At 38.0% G+C, this 19,307-nt stretch overlaps 1 protein-coding gene across 4 annotated transcripts; it reads left to right on the forward strand.

Moving 5' to 3' along the window:
- Positions 1–12,089: 12,089 nt before the first annotated feature.
- On the forward strand, positions 12,090–16,516 carry LOC107029692 (adenine DNA glycosylase). Of its 4 annotated transcripts, XR_003580248.1 has the most exons (8): positions 12,093–12,537; positions 12,611–12,670; positions 13,161–13,280; positions 13,356–13,453; positions 13,737–14,275; positions 14,383–14,489; positions 15,074–15,209; positions 16,180–16,516. XR_003580248.1 is itself a non-coding variant. In XM_015231133.2 (7 exons), the coding sequence occupies exons 1-6, from the start codon at positions 12,115–12,117 to the stop codon at positions 14,470–14,472; spliced, it is 1,362 nt and encodes a 453-aa protein (XP_015086619.2). In that variant the 5' UTR covers positions 12,090–12,114; the 3' UTR covers positions 14,473–14,489; positions 15,074–15,209. The 4 variants fall into 4 exon arrangements, 2 of the variants coding, with proteins under 2 accessions (XP_015086619.2, XP_027775286.1); XR_003580249.1 differs by lacking the exon at positions 16,180–16,516 and having other exon boundaries at positions 12,090–12,537; positions 13,737–14,243; positions 15,074–15,093; XM_015231133.2 differs by lacking the exon at positions 16,180–16,516 and having other exon boundaries at positions 12,090–12,537; positions 13,737–14,307.
- The last annotated feature ends 2,791 nt before the right edge of the window (positions 16,517–19,307 follow it).

Below are 19,307 nucleotides of genomic sequence, written 5' to 3' on the forward strand. Positions count from 1 at the left end.
GAGGGGAGTCTTAGGAGGATGTTCTTATTTATGTTTATGTTTATGATGATATATGATATGTATATGATAAATTTGCATATTGTTGATACTATAGGTTGATTCGTTCACTTATGAATATGTGTTGGGTTATATTGTTAAAGTAATATGAAGTGTATATCTAAATGTCATGTTATGTGAAGTAGGGTGTTAGTCATGATTCTTGTTGGGTTGCTTGATTGAGTAAGGTTATGGGGCTTTGCTTAGTTATTGCATTTGTTGACTTGATAGGAGTTCATGGGTAATTGTCTTGTTTTGTCATAATGAAATGTACTCTTATTCATGCTTGTGATGTCATTCCTTGATGATAGGGTTGTAGTAGATTATGGGTTCAAGTATGATGATATGCATATTACTTGTTTAAGTTAGTAAACATGTTTTGTTACTTAGTATGACTTGCTTGATTTTGCATAAGACTTTTAAAGAGTAAAATATTATGGTTTAACTAAATGTCCCTTTTTAGCATATTTTGATCTTATATGTGCATATGGTATCATACTTACAAGTGGCGTACTAACCCCATATTCTCCCTTTTTCCCAAACATTTTAGGTTCCGGTCATTGAAGGATCATTCGAGATGACTTGAAGAAGGCTTGGATATTCTCTATCATCCAAGTGTGTAGGTCCTCACTTTCCGAGGGCGATGTCGATATCTTGGTTATGAAGTTACTTTATTTTTCTAAGACTCTTATGTTCATTTCACTTTCATTTGAGTACGATTTGTATAAGCCTATATGGAACTTCTTTACGTTGATGTAGGGCCATGCCCAAATTGTTATGATCCTTTAGATGGTATGAGATGAGACAATCTTTGAGACTTTTTCCTATCTTATATATGCATGTGAAATAAAATTAGAAGGCTATGTAACATTCCTATACGAAGGGTCTATGTATACTCGATATATATAAAATTATGTGTATGTAGAGGTCTATGTAAGCCTCCTATTAGTAATAAAAATTTTAACCTTTTCCGCTAAATTCGACTTATGAATGTGATGATGTAAACTAAGAGACTAGTCTTAGTCCTCAAAGAGGACGATGATGCCGGTTACATCTAGGGGATAAACCCAGATGTGACGATGTACACATAGAATGAAGCCTTGACAAGTTGAAACAGCAATAACACTGTTGTCTACCCTACCACTTTCAAATGAGAAATTAAAATGACATAATTGAATGACTACCAACCACATGTGTTAGAAATTTTCTGAAAAGTGACTCATCGATATAAGAGAAAATAAAATACATATTGTTATAAACAATTTGTATTATAGTGAATGTCTAATTATGTGGAGTCCCTGTAGGATATGGTTAGGAATACTACTTGGGGACCAAGTAAGGTTTTCCCTATAAATAAAGGGTTTTCCTTCATTGTAAATAAGGTTTGTGAAAGATCAATGAATCCTGAATATACTTCAAGATGAATAAGAAATCTTTCTCTTTTCCCTACTTTATTCGTCTTCTAATTTCATATAGTTTCATAACATGTTATTAGCACGATTGTTCTATTCTTAAAGAATTATGAAGAAGACGGAAAAAGTGCAAAAGAGATCTTGCATAAGTTATGCAATAAGATTCTTATATCTTCAAGGTGTGATTTATCTTTATGTTATAATTATTTATGTGACAGATCTGGAGGTACCATCTAAATTAAGTATTTAAAGAGATTTGTTGACTTTTTATACGTTTAATTTTAATCGATTGGGAAGAGAATTCCTTAATTTATTTTAATAATTGAATAAGCACAATTTAGTGAAAGGTATGCTTTTAACCTTCATATGAGGTATTTGATCTATTAAGCTATATTTATTAACTACTAATGTTGATTATAATAAATCAATAATCTTAATTTTGTGTGTAATTATAATGTAAGATCATATTAATGATCATCAAAAGTGATAAAACTATAATTATTTTGAAGGTCTGAGGTTGAGCCTCATTATGGGTAAGACGATAGATTTAAGTTTTATCGCACCAAAAGAATTAGACGATGGATTTATGTCCAATCGCATAAAGAGGGTAAGACATTGGGTTAAAGTCCTGATGCACCATGATGATAAGATATTGTCACGACCCAAAACGGGTCGGGAGTGGCACCCACACTTAACCTACTATGTGAGCGAACAAACCAATCTAAACCCCAACATTTCAACCATAAATAACAAAATATAATGCGGAAGACTTTAACTCATTAATGAAAATCGATTAAATAACTTATCAAAACTCAATACTATTTATTCCCAAAACCTGGAATTCATCACCACAAGAACATCTATCCTCAAATTACTAATCTAAGAGTATCTAAGAAGCTAAAATAAGTAAAAAGCTAGTCCATGCCGGAATCTCAAGGCATCAAGACATGAAGAGGAAGATCCAGTCCAAGCTAGAAGCAATAGCTCACCCTGAAATCTGGCTTGATGAAGACTGGCTAGAGTTGCGGTTGAGTTGAAGACGATGGCACGTTTGCTGCACTCCACAAATAACAAAGAAAAACAAATACAAGTAGGGGTCAGTACAAAACACGAGTACTGAGTAGATATCATCGGCCAACTCAAAATAGAAAGCAATATATTTCAGATAATAACATAAAATCAACTAATATTCTTAACATGTGACAACAACATTTACCATAACCCTTGGCCACAACACCAAGCACATCTATGAGGACTCAAGCCTCCACACCATACTCTTTTGGGAAACATGTTCTTTAGATTGAGTATATTAACATATTTCAAGATTCATTCTCTTTACTATCCTGGTGTCGGAACGTGACACTCCGATCCATATACTATCCTGGTGCCGGAACGTGACACCCGATCCATATACTATCCTGGTGTCGGAACGTGACACTCCGATCCATATATATATTCTATCCTGGTGCCGGAACGTGACACCCGATCCACATATATTCTATCCTGGTGTCGGAACGTGACACTCCGATCCATATATATATTCTATCCTGGTGCCGGAACGTGACACCCGATCCACATATATTCTATCCTGGTGTCGGAACGTGACACTCCGATCCATATATATATTCTATCCTGGTGCCGGAACGTGACACCCGATCCACATATATTCTATCCTGGTGTCGGAACGTGACACTCCGATCCATATATATATTCTATCCTGGTGCCGGAACGTGACACCCGATCCACATATATTCTATCCTGGTGTCGGAACGTGACACTCCGATCCATATATATATTCTATCCTGGTGCCGGAACGTGACACCCGATCCACATATATTCTATCCTGGTGTCGGAACGTGACACTCCGATCCATATATATATTCTATCCTGGTGCCGGAACGTGACACCCGATCCACATATATTCTATCCTGGTGTCGGAACGTGACACTCCGATCCATATATATATTCTATCCTGGTGCCGGAACGTGACACCCGATCCACATATATTCTATCCTGGTGTCGGAACGTGACACTCCGATCCATATATATATTCTATCCTGGTGCCGGAACGTGACACCCGATCCACATATATTCTATCCTGGTGTCGGAACGTGACACTCCGATCCATATATATATTCTATCCTGGTGCCGGAACGTGACACCCGATCCACATATATTCTATCCTGGTGTCGGAACGTGACACTCCGATCCATATATATATTCTATCCTGGTGCCGGAACGTGACACCCGATCCACATATATTCTATCCTGGTGTCGGAACGTGACACTCCGATCCATATATATATTCTATCCTGGTGCCGGAACGTGACACCCGATCCACATTTATATTCTATCCTGGTGCCGGAACGTGACACCCGATCCATATTTATATTCTATCCTGGTGCCGGAACGTGACACCCGATCCATATATATATTCTATCCTGGTGCCGGAACGTGACACCCGATCCACATATATTCTATCCTGGTGTCGGAACGTGACACTCCGATCCATATATATATTCTATCCTGGTGCCGGAACGTGACACCCGATCCACATATATTCTATCCTGGTGTCGGAACGTGACACTCCGATCCATATATATATTCTATCCTGGTGCCGGAACGTGACACCCGATCCACATATATTCTATCCTGGTGTCGGAACGTGACACTCCGATCCATATATATATTCTATCCTGGTGCCGGAACGTGACACCCGATCCACATATATTCTATCCTGGTGTCGGAACGTGACACTCCGATCCATATATATATTCTATCCTGGTGCCGGAACGTGACACCCGATCCACATATATTCTATCCTGGTGTCGGAACGTGACACTCCGATCCATATATATATTCTATCCTGGTGCCGGAACGTGACACCCGATCCACATATATTCTATCCTGGTGTCGGAACGTGACACTCCGATCCATATATATATTCTATCCTGGTGCCGGAACGTGACACCCGATCCACATATATTCTATCCTGGTGTCGGAACGTGACACTCCGATCCATATATATATTCTATCCTGGTGCCGGAACGTGACACCCGATCCACATTTATTCTATCCTGGTGTCGGAACGTGACACTCCGATCCATATATATATTCTATCCTGGTGCCGGAACGTGACACCCGATCCACATATATTCTATCCTGGTGTCGGAACGTGACACTCCGATCCATATATATATTCTATCCTGGTGCCGGAACGTGACACCCGATCCACATATATTCTATCCTGGTGTCGGAACGTGACACTCCGATCCATATATATATTCTATCCTGGTGCCGGAACGTGACACCCGATCCACATATATTCTATCCTGGTGTCGGAACGTGACACTCCGATCCATATATATATTCTATCCTGGTGCCGGAACGTGACACCCGATCCACATATATTCTATCCTGGTGTCGGAACGTGACACTCCGATCCATATATATATTCTATCCTGGTGCCGGAACGTGACACCCGATCCACATATATTCTATCCTGGTGTCGGAACGTGACACTCCGATCCATATATATATTCTATCCTGGTGCCGGAACGTGACACCCGATCCACATTTATTCTATCCTGGTGTCGGAACGTGACACTCCGATCCATATATATATTCTATCCTGGTGCCGGAACGTGACACCCGATCCACATATATTCTATCCTGGTGTCGGAACGTGACACTCCGATCCATATATATATTCTATCCTGGTGCCGGAACGTGACACCCGATCCACATATATTCTATCCTGGTGTCGGAACGTGACACTCCGATCCATATATATATTCTATCCTGGTGCCGGAACGTGACACCCGATCCACATATATTCTATCCTGGTGTCGGAACGTGACACTCCGATCCATATATATATTCTATCCTGGTGCCGGAACGTGACACCCGATCCACATATATTCTATCCTGGTGTCGGAACGTGACACTCCGATCCATATATATATTCTATCCTGGTGCCGGAACGTGACACCCGATCCACATATATTCTATCCTGGTGTCGGAACGTGACACTCCGATCCATATATATATTCTATCCTGGTGCCGGAACGTGACACCCGATCCACATTTATTCTATCCTGGTGTCGGAACGTGACACTCCGATCCATATATATATTCTATCCTGGTGCCGGAACGTGACACCCGATCCACATATATTCTATCCTGGTGTCGGAACGTGACACTCCGATCCATATATATATTCTATCCTGGTGCCGGAACGTGACACCCGATCCACATATATTCTATCCTGGTGTCGGAACGTGACACTCCGATCCATATATATATTCTATCCTGGTGCCGGAACGTGACACCCGATCCACATATATTCTATCCTGGTGTCGGAACGTGACACTCCGATCCATATATATATTCTATCCTGGTGCCGGAACGTGACACCCGATCCACATATATTCTATCCTGGTGTCGGAACGTGACACTCCGATCCATATATATATTCTATCCTGGTGCCGGAACGTGACACCCGATCCACATATATTCTATCCTGGTGTCGGAACGTGACACTCCGATCCATATATATATTCTATCCTGGTGCCGGAACGTGACACCCGATCCACATTTATTCTATCCTGGTGTCGGAACGTGACACTCCGATCCATATATATATTCTATCCTGGTGCCGGAACGTGACACCCGATCCACATATATTCTATCCTGGTGTCGGAACGTGACACTCCGATCCATATATATATTCTATCCTGGTGCCGGAACGTGACACCCGATCCACATATATTCTATCCTGGTGTCGGAACGTGACACTCCGATCCATATATATATTCTATCCTGGTGCCGGAACGTGACACCCGATCCACATATATTCTATCCTGGTGTCGGAACGTGACACTCCGATCCATATATATATTCTATCCTGGTGCCGGAACGTGACACCCGATCCACATATATTCTATCCTGGTGTCGGAACGTGACACTCCGATCCATATATATATTCTATCCTGGTGCCGGAACGTGACACCCGATCCACATATATTCTATCCTGGTGTCGGAACGTGACACTCCGATCCATATATATATTCTATCCTGGTGCCGGAACGTGACACCCGATCCACATTTATTCTATCCTGGTGTCGGAACGTGACACTCCGATCCATATATATATTCTATCCTGGTGCCGGAACGTGACACCCGATCCACATATATTCTATCCTGGTGTCGGAACGTGACACTCCGATCCATATATATATTCTATCCTGGTGCCGGAACGTGACACCCGATCCACATATATTCTATCCTGGTGTCGGAACGTGACACTCCGATCCATATATATATTCTATCCTGGTGCCGGAACGTGACACCCGATCCACATATATTCTATCCTGGTGTCGGAACGTGACACTCCGATCCATATATATATTCTATCCTGGTGCCGGAACGTGACACCCGATCCACATATATTCTATCCTGGTGTCGGAACGTGACACTCCGATCCATATATATATTCTATCCTGGTGCCGGAACGTGACACCCGATCCACATATATTCTATCCTGGTGTCGGAACGTGACACTCCGATCCATATATATATTCTATCCTGGTGCCGGAACGTGACACCCGATCCACATTTATTCTATCCTGGTGTCGGAACGTGACACTCCGATCCATATATATATTCTATCCTGGTGCCGGAACGTGACACCCGATCCACATATATTCTATCCTGGTGTCGGAACGTGACACTCCGATCCATATATATATTCTATCCTGGTGCCGGAACGTGACACCCGATCCACATATATTCTATCCTGGTGTCGGAACGTGACACTCCGATCCATATATATATTCTATCCTGGTGCCGGAACGTGACACCCGATCCACATATATTCTATCCTGGTGTCGGAACGTGACACTCCGATCCATATATATATTCTATCCTGGTGCCGGAACGTGACACCCGATCCACATATATTCTATCCTGGTGTCGGAACGTGACACTCCGATCCATATATATATTCTATCCTGGTGCCGGAACGTGACACCCGATCCACATATATTCTATCCTGGTGTCGGAACGTGACACTCCGATCCATATATATATTCTATCCTGGTGCCGGAACGTGACACCCGATCCACATTTATTCTATCCTGGTGTCGGAACGTGACACTCCGATCCATATATATATTCTATCCTGGTGCCGGAACGTGACACCCGATCCACATATATTCTATCCTGGTGTCGGAACGTGACACTCCGATCCATATATATATTCTATCCTGGTGCCGGAACGTGACACCCGATCCACATATATTCTATCCTGGTGTCGGAACGTGACACTCCGATCCATATATATATTCTATCCTGGTGCCGGAACGTGACACCCGATCCACATATATTCTATCCTGGTGTCGGAACGTGACACTCCGATCCATATATATATTCTATCCTGGTGCCGGAACGTGACACCCGATCCACATATATTCTATCCTGGTGTCGGAACGTGACACTCCGATCCATATATATATTCTATCCTGGTGCCGGAACGTGACACCCGATCCACATTTATACTCTATCCTGGTGTCGGAACGTGACACCCGATCCCCTAATCTCATTACTTTAGTTCATCAAGCCTTCTTTTATACCAAGGCATCATCATTAACAAAGTAAAATTAGGGTTCTTCAAGATTTGGGATTCAATAGCTTCATCATGCTAATTTCATCATAATTATATATAAAATCACATCATGCATGCACACAATTAAGCATATAGAAGATTTTATAATACTACCCAACACATATCATTCGCTATTAAGAGTTTACTACGAATAGCATAAACCATAACCTACCTCCACCGAAGATTCGTGATCAAACAAGCAAATTCCCCAAAGTTTGTGTTTTCCTCTTCGTTTCTCCTCTCTTCTACTCGTTCGTTCTCTCCTCTTTCTCTCTCTTTGTTCTTTCTATTTTTCTTATTCAAACCCTCTTTCTTTTACCCTAATTAGCATATAATTAAGTATAAAGATGGCAATAATATCCCACTAATTAACTCAAGGTTACCTCTTTTAACCCCCAAGTAATTAGACTTATTAACATTAACCCACTAAGTTTATAATTAAAGCAGGAATAGTCCAAAACGCCCCTTAAATTACTAAGCAGAAATCCGACCCAACCTGGGATTACGCAGTCTGTGACGGGCCGTCGTGCCTGCGACGGTCCGTCCTGCTGCTCCGTCACAGAGTTCAGAGACTAGATTTTTACCAAGAGTCTGTGACGGCCCGTCACGCCTGTGACGGTCCGTCCTGCCATTCCGTTACGAAGTTCAGAGAGTCGATTTCAGTACCCAAATTTCAGAATTCTAAGTGTTTTGGAACGAGACCCCCACGATGGTCCGTCGTGCCCATGACGTTCCGTCGTGGGATCCGTCGACTCAGCCAGTTTTTCCAGAAATAAAATCTGCTGCTCAAAACGACTAAACAGGTCGTTATAGATATTGGGTTCAAGACCCATAGATTTATGACCTAAGACACTTTTATATGGATAAGACGTTGAGTTTGACTCTCAATGCACTATATTGATGATATTTGACTATTAAAGCAAAAAGTATGCTTTTGATGAAAAGTAGTCATGAACCTTGTTCAATTGAAAGCTTTAATTCCCTAAAGTGAATGTGATAGTCGTACATATTACGTCTGAAAGAAGACAAGTGATTGAATAATGCACATAAATATAGAATGAGGTACAAGCTATCATTATTTGATATGCACATGTTTGTGTTCCATTCATCAAGAATGAGAACTTTTAATAAATGCTAAAAATATAAATTCATTCTTTAAAGGGAATGAGATGTAAGCCACCATGCTAGGCATGAGAAAGATTGCGACCTTGGTCAATCATGTGGTATCACTAAGAATGTCTCTAAGAAGACATGTATTATAGAAAAGTTTCATGTTTTATCTTCGGGCTTGTATTGGACAAGAATTAATGCAATTGAGGCACATTCTATGGTAAATAAGAGGTTTACTAATTCCAATACTTTCTTAGTTTGACACGATTGGCTGGGACATCGTTAGTCTATAATTTTTTGACGAATTGTGGAAAATTAAAATGGACATCCATGGAAGAAACTAGAAATTCTTTTAAATGGTGAATATTTTTGTAATACTTGTTAGCAAGGCTAGCTAATTATGAGACCATCATAAACGAAAGTTGAGATTGAATTCTCTGTGTTCTAGGAACGTATACAGATATTTGTGGACTAGACATCCACTTAGTGGATTCTTTAGATATTTAATGGTCCTAATAAATGTTTCTTCTATATGGTCTCATGTGTGTCTATTATTATCTCGCAACTTGATGTTTGCAAAAATGTTGGCACAAATAATATGTTACATGCACAATTTTCTTCAGATTAGTTCATTCAATGATGGGATCAGGACTCACCTAAAGGGTAAAGTAATTGAGAAGAAATAAATCTGAAAATTACTCTTGGAGTAATAAAATTGAAATTTACTCATATAATAATAAATTAGAAATTTACTAAAGCAGAAGGTACATGGCATAGTAAACTTGGAGTTCACGAGTACTAATAATTTTATTAGTTGGCATGAATAATTTGGTCATCCCAAAGATGTGCATACTGAGTAATGGACATACATTGAAAAACTAGAAGATTCTTCAAGAATTCTTTACGTTGCTTGTTCTCCTGATAAAGTTGATTGGATCAACTAAAGTTGGGACTAAATTCCTAAATTCTGAAAAGTATAAAAGGTGAATATGGGCCCATTTACCTATCATGTGATATGATAAAAAGATGCATCAATAAGATAATCACATGTGCGTTTGTTGTTCAACTTGCAGTTTGACATTCGCAAAATTGTTTGTGCAAAAAATAATTGAGATAAGAGCACAATTTAAGAATATGTAATCAAGACAATTTATCTTTGATAATATTGATAAATACGCAAGATGTTGTGATATTAAATGTCTGAGATAGTGAAATCATTGCTTGTGAAAATAAAGCTACATGTGTTGATCTGAAATATGATACCGCATACAAATGTAATTATATGCATCAAACCAACAAATTATGATCAGATTTTCTTTCTGTTGATTTATGATCAGGGGCCAAATATTTTTCATCTGCTTATTTTGGTATGTAGTATATAATCAATGAATATACAATGATGCACAAAGATAGATTCTCCAAAAGATTGAGATATATGTTAGTTTGTCTAACATAAGGGGAGATTAGAAGTAACACAAAAGTTGTAAATACTCCTATTGAATGTCCCTTAAAGATAGAGTTTACGACATGCATGAAGCATGATAGACTAATCAATTCTAAATAAAATAATCTTTGAAAAAGGGAGAGGATCAAAGAATCGAAATGATCATAATAAGGAAACAATATGCTCTTGGAGAGCCTACGACATAACACTTTATGAAAATCTCATGAGAGGGGTAGCTACCTAAAAATAATGAAGTGATGAGATCTCAATAAGTTATGTCGTATTGTGAATCAATGCAAAATGATATATCGTTGACGGCATCTTTGATACAATAACACGCAATATTGTTAAGAATTATTATGATATAAATTCTACGACTATGAAAGCATGCTAATGTAGAAATAATTATCAAGTGAAAAGTGGAATGATGCATCTTGGTAAGCATAAAGCTTATTTGACTTGTAATCTAGGCACTAGAAGATGGCATACACCTAATATTGAATGTTGTCACTTGACAAAATTAATATGAAAATATTCAGTGGGTTCGAAATATAGCATATACAAGGTTTTGAAAAACTTGTTTATCATCCTCATAAGGATTAAATAGATTCAAAATGCATAAAGCATATACAAGTATTGTTATGCAAGTTGATAACTATAATTGAAACTCTTGAAGAGTTTTCTAAAGGCAACAGATTATTTGCTTAAAGAAGTTAAAGTAAGGAACTTAGAGAAATCTTTTACCCTGAAAGGAAGATTCATAAAAGGAGATAGAAGAAAGCATATTTCGTCAAGGTTTTTCTACACTCATGAGCTCCCAAGAATGATGATATCATGTTTGTTCAAATAATACTACAATTGATTTATCCACGAAGTCTCTACCAACTACAACTTTCAAGAAGTTGATGCTCAAGATTGGAAAACGAAGATCCAAGTCTCTTGATGTTTTATGAGGGTGAGTTAATACGCGATCTACTCTTTTTTCCTCACAAGGTTTTGTCCCATTGGGTTTTACTTGTAAGGTTTTTAATGAGGCATCCATAATGCATATTATTAGATATGTATGCTCTTTTTTCTTCACTAGATTTTTTTCCCACTGGGTTTTATCTAGTAAGGTTTTAACGAGGCACATAATCTAACGACATTCAAGGGTGAGTGTTATAAATAATTTGTATTATAGTGAATGTCTAATTATGTGGAGTCCTTGTAGGATATAGTTAGGAATACTACTTGGGGACCAAGTAAGTTTTTCCCTATAAATAAAGGATTTTCCTTCAATGTAAATAAAATTCGTGAAAGATCAATGAATCCTGAATATACTTCAAAATGAATAAGAAATCTTTCTCTTCTGCCTACTTTATTCGTCTTCTAATTTCATATAGTTTCATAACACACACATATAGAGAGAGAAATTTAACCAAAAATTAAAATAAAAACAAAGATAGACTATGCCAGTGACCATTTGCTTACATTTTGAAACGCATTGCTTAGCGGGAAATCTGAATGAGCGGTACTCTGTATCAATGGAGGAGGAGAAAAGGGTGATGATGTCGCTGAAAAGTAAGAAGAGAGCTCGGCATAGCAGAGAATTACCTCCAAAAGAAAGCGATGATATAGAGGACATCAGTTTCTCTAAAGATGAAACCCTACAGATTAGGGCTTCTCTATTGGAATGGTATGATGAAAATCAAAGAGACCTTCCTTGGAGAAGAATCAGTGGTGGTTCTGATGAGAGAGATAAAAGGGGTTATGCCGTCTGGGTTTCTGAAGTAATGCTTCAGCAAACTAGGGTTTCAACTGTCATTGATTATTTCAAACGCTGGATGAACAAATGGCCTACTCTTCATCATCTTGCTCAAGCTTCTCTTGAGGTTCCTTATACTACTTATACACTTACCTCCATGCTTCATTTTCTTTACAGCCTTGTCCTCTCCTAACTTGCAGGAGGTGAATGAAATGTGGGCTGGTTTGGGGTATTATAGACGAGTTCGCTTCTTATTACAGGTGAACTATCTGATGCTCAAAACTTTTCTTCTTTCTTTCATTTAGTTCAACTTACCACCAATTATCACAGTTGTTTCAAAATCTATAAATTCCCACAACCAAGGGTTTTCATAGGCGTTCAATTCCTCTCATTACCTTATATACAAAAAAAACTGAAACTAATGCATACTTGACTAAGAATAGAAAACAATACTAGTAATGGGTCAATAGAATTAGACATTTTATAGGAGCAGCATAATCTTTATTAACTGGATCCAGCATATTCCTACAGAGTAACTCAGCATTTATCCATCTATGTAGTTGCCAAGTGACAATTGACTAGCTAAAGGTGGAGAGTCCAAAATCTATTTGATTATCTTTTTTGCAGACTAAAATTGTGTCTACAACTTTTAATCGGCTTAAAAATTAGTGCATTGCAAATCAACATTCTTAGCTCTACTCATGTGTTTATTGTCGTGTTTGCTTAATAGAGATATCTGTGTTTTTGCAGGGTGCAAAAGAGGTGGTTGAAGAAGGAGGTAGTTTTCCAGAGACAGTTTCAGAACTTCGCAAGATCAAAGGAATTGGTGAATACACTGCTGGTGCTATTGCCTCAATTGCCTTCAAAAAGGTTCACAGGTTTTGCAAACTTTTGTCTCTCTAATACACTCTTCCTCTTCTCACATTTTCTAAGTTATAACTGTAGGCAGTGCCTGTTGTTGATGGGAATGTGGTCAGGGTTATTTCTAGGCTGAAGGCCATATCAGCGAATCCAAAAGACACTGCGACAGTTAAGAGTTTTTGGTGAGTCTTTGTGATGTATAAAGAAGTTTTAAATGTTTTCTTGCTGTGGAAGATAGTAAGCAACTTTTAAGACCAGTACATTACAGAGAGTTGCATCATATTTCTTTCTCTAATTATCGTTTCTTTCTGTTTCATATCAAATATATTCAGGGAACGAATATAAATTAATATCTTTCTTAAGAAGTGATCATGCTAGATACTAGTAATCACTCAATTTCAGATATTACTTTATTTCTTAATGAGTTTTCCATCCTGTGTCATGATATATTTTCTTTTGAATTAGGAAACTTGCAGGACAATTAGTTGATCCTTGTAGGCCTGGAGATTTCAACCAAGCTCTTATGGAACTTGGAGCTACGTTGTGCTCTCTTTCGAATCCAGGTTGTGCTGTGTGCCCCATCTCTGCGAAATGTCATGCTTTGTCGCTCTCTAGGCAGAATGAGTCAGTTCATGTTTCAGATTATCCAACAAAAGTTGTGAAGGCCAAACAAAGGCATGAGTTTTCTGCTGTTAGTGTTGTAGAGATACTGGATTGCCAGGAAATGACGGGATCTCAATCCAACAGCAAATATATTCTTGTAAAAAGACCAAATGAGGGTCTACTTGCCGGCCTCTGGGAGTTTCCATCAATTCTCTTGGAGAAGGAAGCAGACCTGGCCTCGAGAAGAAAAGCGATTGATAACTTTTTACAGTCGTCATTCAATCTGGATCTTAAAGAGTCTACTAGAATAGTTTCACGAGAAGATATTGGAGAATTTGTCCACGTCTTCAGTCATATACGCCTCAAGATGTACGTAGAGTTATTGGTCTTACATCCAAAAGGTTCACTCTATGTGTTGACTTACTACCTCATGGTAACTTATTCAAATGTTTAGAGTGTAGCACCTTTTTTATATACTTAATTGCATGTGGTTTCTGTTGACATGTAGGTAATCGAAGCATCGAAGACGAAAAACTGGACAAAGAGAGTATTACATGGAAGTATGTTGATGGCAAAAACCTTGATAGCATGGGATTGACATCTGGAGTAAGAAAGGTATGGCTGAAAATCAACGGATACTAGGTTTTGCCGGCCTTATCAGTATAGTTAAATGTTATAATGAAGAAATGTGATGGCTTGTATAAGTTGGTTGTAAATAAGGAAAGAAGAACTTCTCTGAAACAACAAACATCTTACTGACTGCTCCTGCACAATGACTTGACAATTCACATCTTGAGTTTAATATTTTCCTTAATTTATAATGCACTTGTCAAGAGCTTTATCTATGGATCATGTAAATATAGGTCCAACTTCCTAGTAGTCATTATAAAATGATTGATATACGAGGTTATGTTGTCACTTTGTGCTTAGCTCATGTATGAATGTTTTTCGGCTGTTAAATTTTTAACATTGTGCAATATAGTCAGCATAAAAAATAAAACTACTACTGTGTTAGGATGTTCAACATTAGTTTCTCCTATTACCATCTAATTCTTGTATTCGGACACTTAGTTCAAAGGTCAACATTGCAACATTAGTCTCTTGATGAGTGACCCTACTTTCCTGCTGCTTTCTTATTGGTTGAACATCCGAGTGGGAATGGTGAATCAAAGGTGACCAACAGTTTTATTGTAATGCAGGTTTATACCATGGTACAGAAACACAAGCAAACTGAACAGGCTACCATCCCCGGAAGGAGGAGGAAGACAGCAGTAAGAAGATAGAGATGGTACTGGCAGAGTGGCTGTGCCAAGAATACCTTAACTTGACCCTCAGGTACTCTTTTCTCCAAATTCTGGGATCCTCCTCCCTGATCTAAGATTATGTATAAGGTTTCTTTATGTTCTGATTGGTTTTTATTCATTTAGGCTATTATTGAACCTCCTAGTAATGTGTGTTCTTGTTTCATAAACATCGGCCCCTTTTCTCCTTTCTACATTTCCAGCCAAGCAAGTGCGTTCATGGGTCAGACTGATGACACATACAGTTTGTCTTGTTTAGAATTGAATTGGTTCTACTATAATACCCACATTAAGAAGTTAAGAGAATACATGTTAATAATTCATAGCTACAATAAGTAGACGTTTGACCATGCGATACCATATCACGATATGAAATCATGAGATGGAATCAGCTTTTATGACATGCGATTTTATGTTCATTCCATCTCATGATTTCATATGATTAGATGTGAGATGTGATTCCATATTGTCCAAAAATCATGATATGAGAATTTCATATCATGATTTGAGATATTTTCAATACAAAAATTGATCTACAAGTTTATATTTTGTTAAAACAACCCCACATTTATATCTACCAACCAGTTATATTATATGTAAATAAAATTTATAATGACATGATTACTTTTTTTAAAATTTGTTATTATCAGCAACATATAGTCACTTTTAACTCATACCAACTGATTGTTGAGTAATATTAAAGACTAGCACACTACAATTTATGGTCAATTTTTTTTGTTGTTGAATTAAAGTTAGATGGAACAGTTGAGAAATAGCTTTGTAATAATTTATTATGCGATTTTATAAATGTTTGTTTATTTGGTAAGATTGAAAAAACAATTGGGGCTATTTTAATTTTACAACTTATGAAACTCTTGTGTTTATGAAAATACATACAATACAAAAATTTCATATGGTATGTCCGAACAAACTTCAATTTCATATTTCGTATTACGATATCATGATATCATATCGTTGGATAAATGAATGTTATTTGGTTTCAGGAATGGAAATTTAGGCATGAAGACATCATTGTGCAGGTGTTTGAGAATTGGTGTATAACAGAACATACAGATGCTAAATTATTGTATCTTACTGACATGTGTTTCCAAGCTCAGTCTGCTTTATCAAGTGGATGTGTAACCAGTGCAAGCGGTTTCAGGGATCTAATGGTTGTAAAATAGTCTGTCTACAGGCATAGTTTCTTGGAGCTTAATCTCTTTTGTTCCTTTTCACCATTTTGGTTGGTTTTCTTCTTTTAGATGTAAGGAATGGTAACCAGAAATTGATTTTTTTGATTAACTAAGTAACAACTTTTCAATGAGAGTGTTACATCTCCTGCACCTCTTATTTATTTGGGTAAAAGTAAGGCGGAATGACTCTTATTTATTTGGGCAAAAGTAAGGCGGAATGACCTAAGAGAGACGTTCAAAGTTCAAACTATGCTTGAAAGGATGAAGATGAACTGAAATGGGAGAGGGAGAGATTTACGGTGAAAAGGAGAAAAATATTTTTCATCCATATCTGTACAATACAATGCTACTATCTATTTATACAACAACTAACCGACTTAAACAATAAAATATCTAACTCACTAACTCATCTTGTTTATTGTTAATTAAACAACTAACTAATTCTAAAGTTAGTTATAACTACTTTTCCCATCTGGCATCTTAGTTGGTAATTCCTGTACACTTCTATATTCTCAACACTCCCCCTCAAGCTGAGACTTCAAAGCATCAATCAACCTCATAATATGTAGTAATATTGTTGACTGTTGTCCTCTAGAGCTTCGGTCAGAATGTCAACTTCTTGATCAGTTCCGAAAATATGCATTGTCTTGATCAACCCCTTTTATATCTTTTCTCTTACAAAATGACAATCTATCTCAATGTGCTTGGTCCTCTCATGAAATATAGGATTCTCAGCAATTTGTATAGCAGCCTTGTTATCACAAACAAAGTCACTGGTATTCTTACTTCCAAATTCATCTCTTTTAACAATCGTACAAACCAAATAATCTCTGAAACTGCAGAAGCCATGCTTCTATACTCAGCCTCTGTTGTACTTCTTGATACAATTTCTTGCTTCTTTGACTTCCAAGATACTAAGGATTTTTCCAACTTCACACAGTAACCTGTTACTAACTTTCTTGTTATTGCACAAGATGCCCAATCTGAGTCACAGAAGGCATTTATTGTGTCATTCTTGTCACTAATCAGCAAAATTCCAAAACCAGAATTTCCTCTAAGATACCTTACTACATGGACTGTTCCTTCCAAATAAGACTGTATTAGATCATGCATAAATTGACTTAATGTTTGAAACACATAAGAGATGTCTGGCCTGGTCATTGCCAAATATAGTAGCCTTCTCACTAATCTCCGATAAGCACATTTATCTACCAGTTGTGAATCATCATCGCTCTCTTTCTTCAAGTGTTTATCATAGCCAGTTGTAGTGTACTTCATATGCTGTTCTAAAGGTGTTATTGTACGCGTGACCCCTGCTAATTCCCATTCTGATATTAACTACAAAGTATACTTTCTCGTGTCATGAGTATTCCCTTTTTGGACCTTAGAAACTCTATATCAAGAAGTATCTCAAGTCCCCCAAATGCTTGATTTTTAAATTTTGTTGTAAGGTGTTCTTTGATTCTTTGATAAGCAGTATGTCATTACCAGTAATCAATAAATCATCTACATATGAGTATCATCACAATTTTCTGATCAACCTTCTTGGTGAATAAGGAATAATCATGTTTACTTTGCTGAAAGCCAGAGTTGATCAATGTAGTAGTTTGCTTTATGTTCAATCGCCTAGATACCTGTTTAAGGCCATACAATGCTTTCTTTAACCTGCACACCTTTGATGACCCCCCCCCCCCTACTGCCAAAACCTTGAGGCAGTACCATGTACACCTCCTCATGAAGGTCACCCTGGAGAAAAGCATTAAACACATCATTTGAAAAACCGGCCAATCATTCATAGAAATTAGAGAAAGGGCACACCTAACAGTGACCATCTTTGCAATAGGGGAAAAAGTTTCATGAAAATAAACCCCTTCTTGTTGAGCATAGCCTTTGGCCACCAATCGAGTTTTTAATCTTTCAATGGAACCATCAGCATCATACTTGATCTTATACACCCATTTACACCAAATTGGAAACTTTCCAGTTGGTAAATCAACCACCTCCTAAGTTTTGTTTTTCACTAAGGCGTCAATTTCTATTTGCATAGTTTGGATCCATCTATCAACTAGTATAACTTTAGAATAATTTTGAGATTCAATGGAAGAGGAAAATTTTGACAAGAAAGCTTAATATCCAAAACCAAGATGAGAGTAATGAACGACATTATTAATAGAGTGAGTAGAGGAAGAAGGCCTAGAATGAGTTTGAGGATGAACATAGTCAGATTACCAAATTTGAGGTCTGGTAGCTCTAGATAATCTCTTAGGGGATACTGTGATAGGTGTAGTAGAGATATTAGGAGCAGGTGCAACAGGAGGTATGGGAATAGAAGAAGTAGAAGGAGTGATAGAAGAAGATGTCTCGGGTGGAAAGTGATTCTCTGTGAAGAATCAGAATTAAAAATTAGGGAGGCATAACAGGAGACTGAGTGGTAGATGACTGAGTGATAGGTGGAGTGATGGAGGATTGCTGGAAAGGAAAAACATGCTCTCTTAAATGAACATCTTTTCTAACAAAGAATAGGTGAGATTGAAGGTTATAGAGTCTATATCCCTTTTGTGTGGATAAGTATCCTATAAAGACAGCAGGAATTGCTCTAGGTGAGAATTTTTTAGTGGGATTTAGTTCAGTAGCATAGCAAAGACATCCTAATGTCCTCATGTGTTCTAAACTAGGATCAATTTTATGTAGTTTTTCGTAACATGAAACACCATGCAACACCCTAGAAGGGAGTCAGGTGATAATGTAAGTGGTTGCGAATACACAATCACCCCAGAATTTTAAGGGGAATGTGACCTTGAAATTGTAATACCCTAGCAAGCTGAAGAAGGTGTCTATGTTTTCGCTCAACTACCCAATTTTTTTGTGGAGTATATACACAAGTTCTTTGGTGAACAATACCGAGAGAGTTAAACAAAGCAGTGTGTTGGGTGTTAATG

Source organism: Solanum pennellii, chromosome 9, assembly GCF_001406875.1.
Source record: "Solanum pennellii chromosome 9, SPENNV200".
Taxonomy (NCBI): Eukaryota; Viridiplantae; Streptophyta; class Magnoliopsida; order Solanales; family Solanaceae; genus Solanum; species Solanum pennellii.

Bases quoted from the DNA above. Each gene is read 5' to 3' on its own strand.
- LOC107029692 (XM_027919485.1), top strand. From the start codon at position 12,115: ATGCCAGTGACCATTTGCTTACATTTTGAAACGCATTGCTTAGCGGGA. The intron at 12,671-13,160 runs GTGAACTATCTG...GTGTTTTTGCAG, and splicing joins GAGTTCGCTTCTTATTACAG to GGTGCAAAAGAGGTGGTTGA. The intron at 14,490-15,073 runs GTATGGCTGAAA...ATTGTAATGCAG, and splicing joins TGACATCTGGAGTAAGAAAG to GTTTATACCATGGTACAGAA.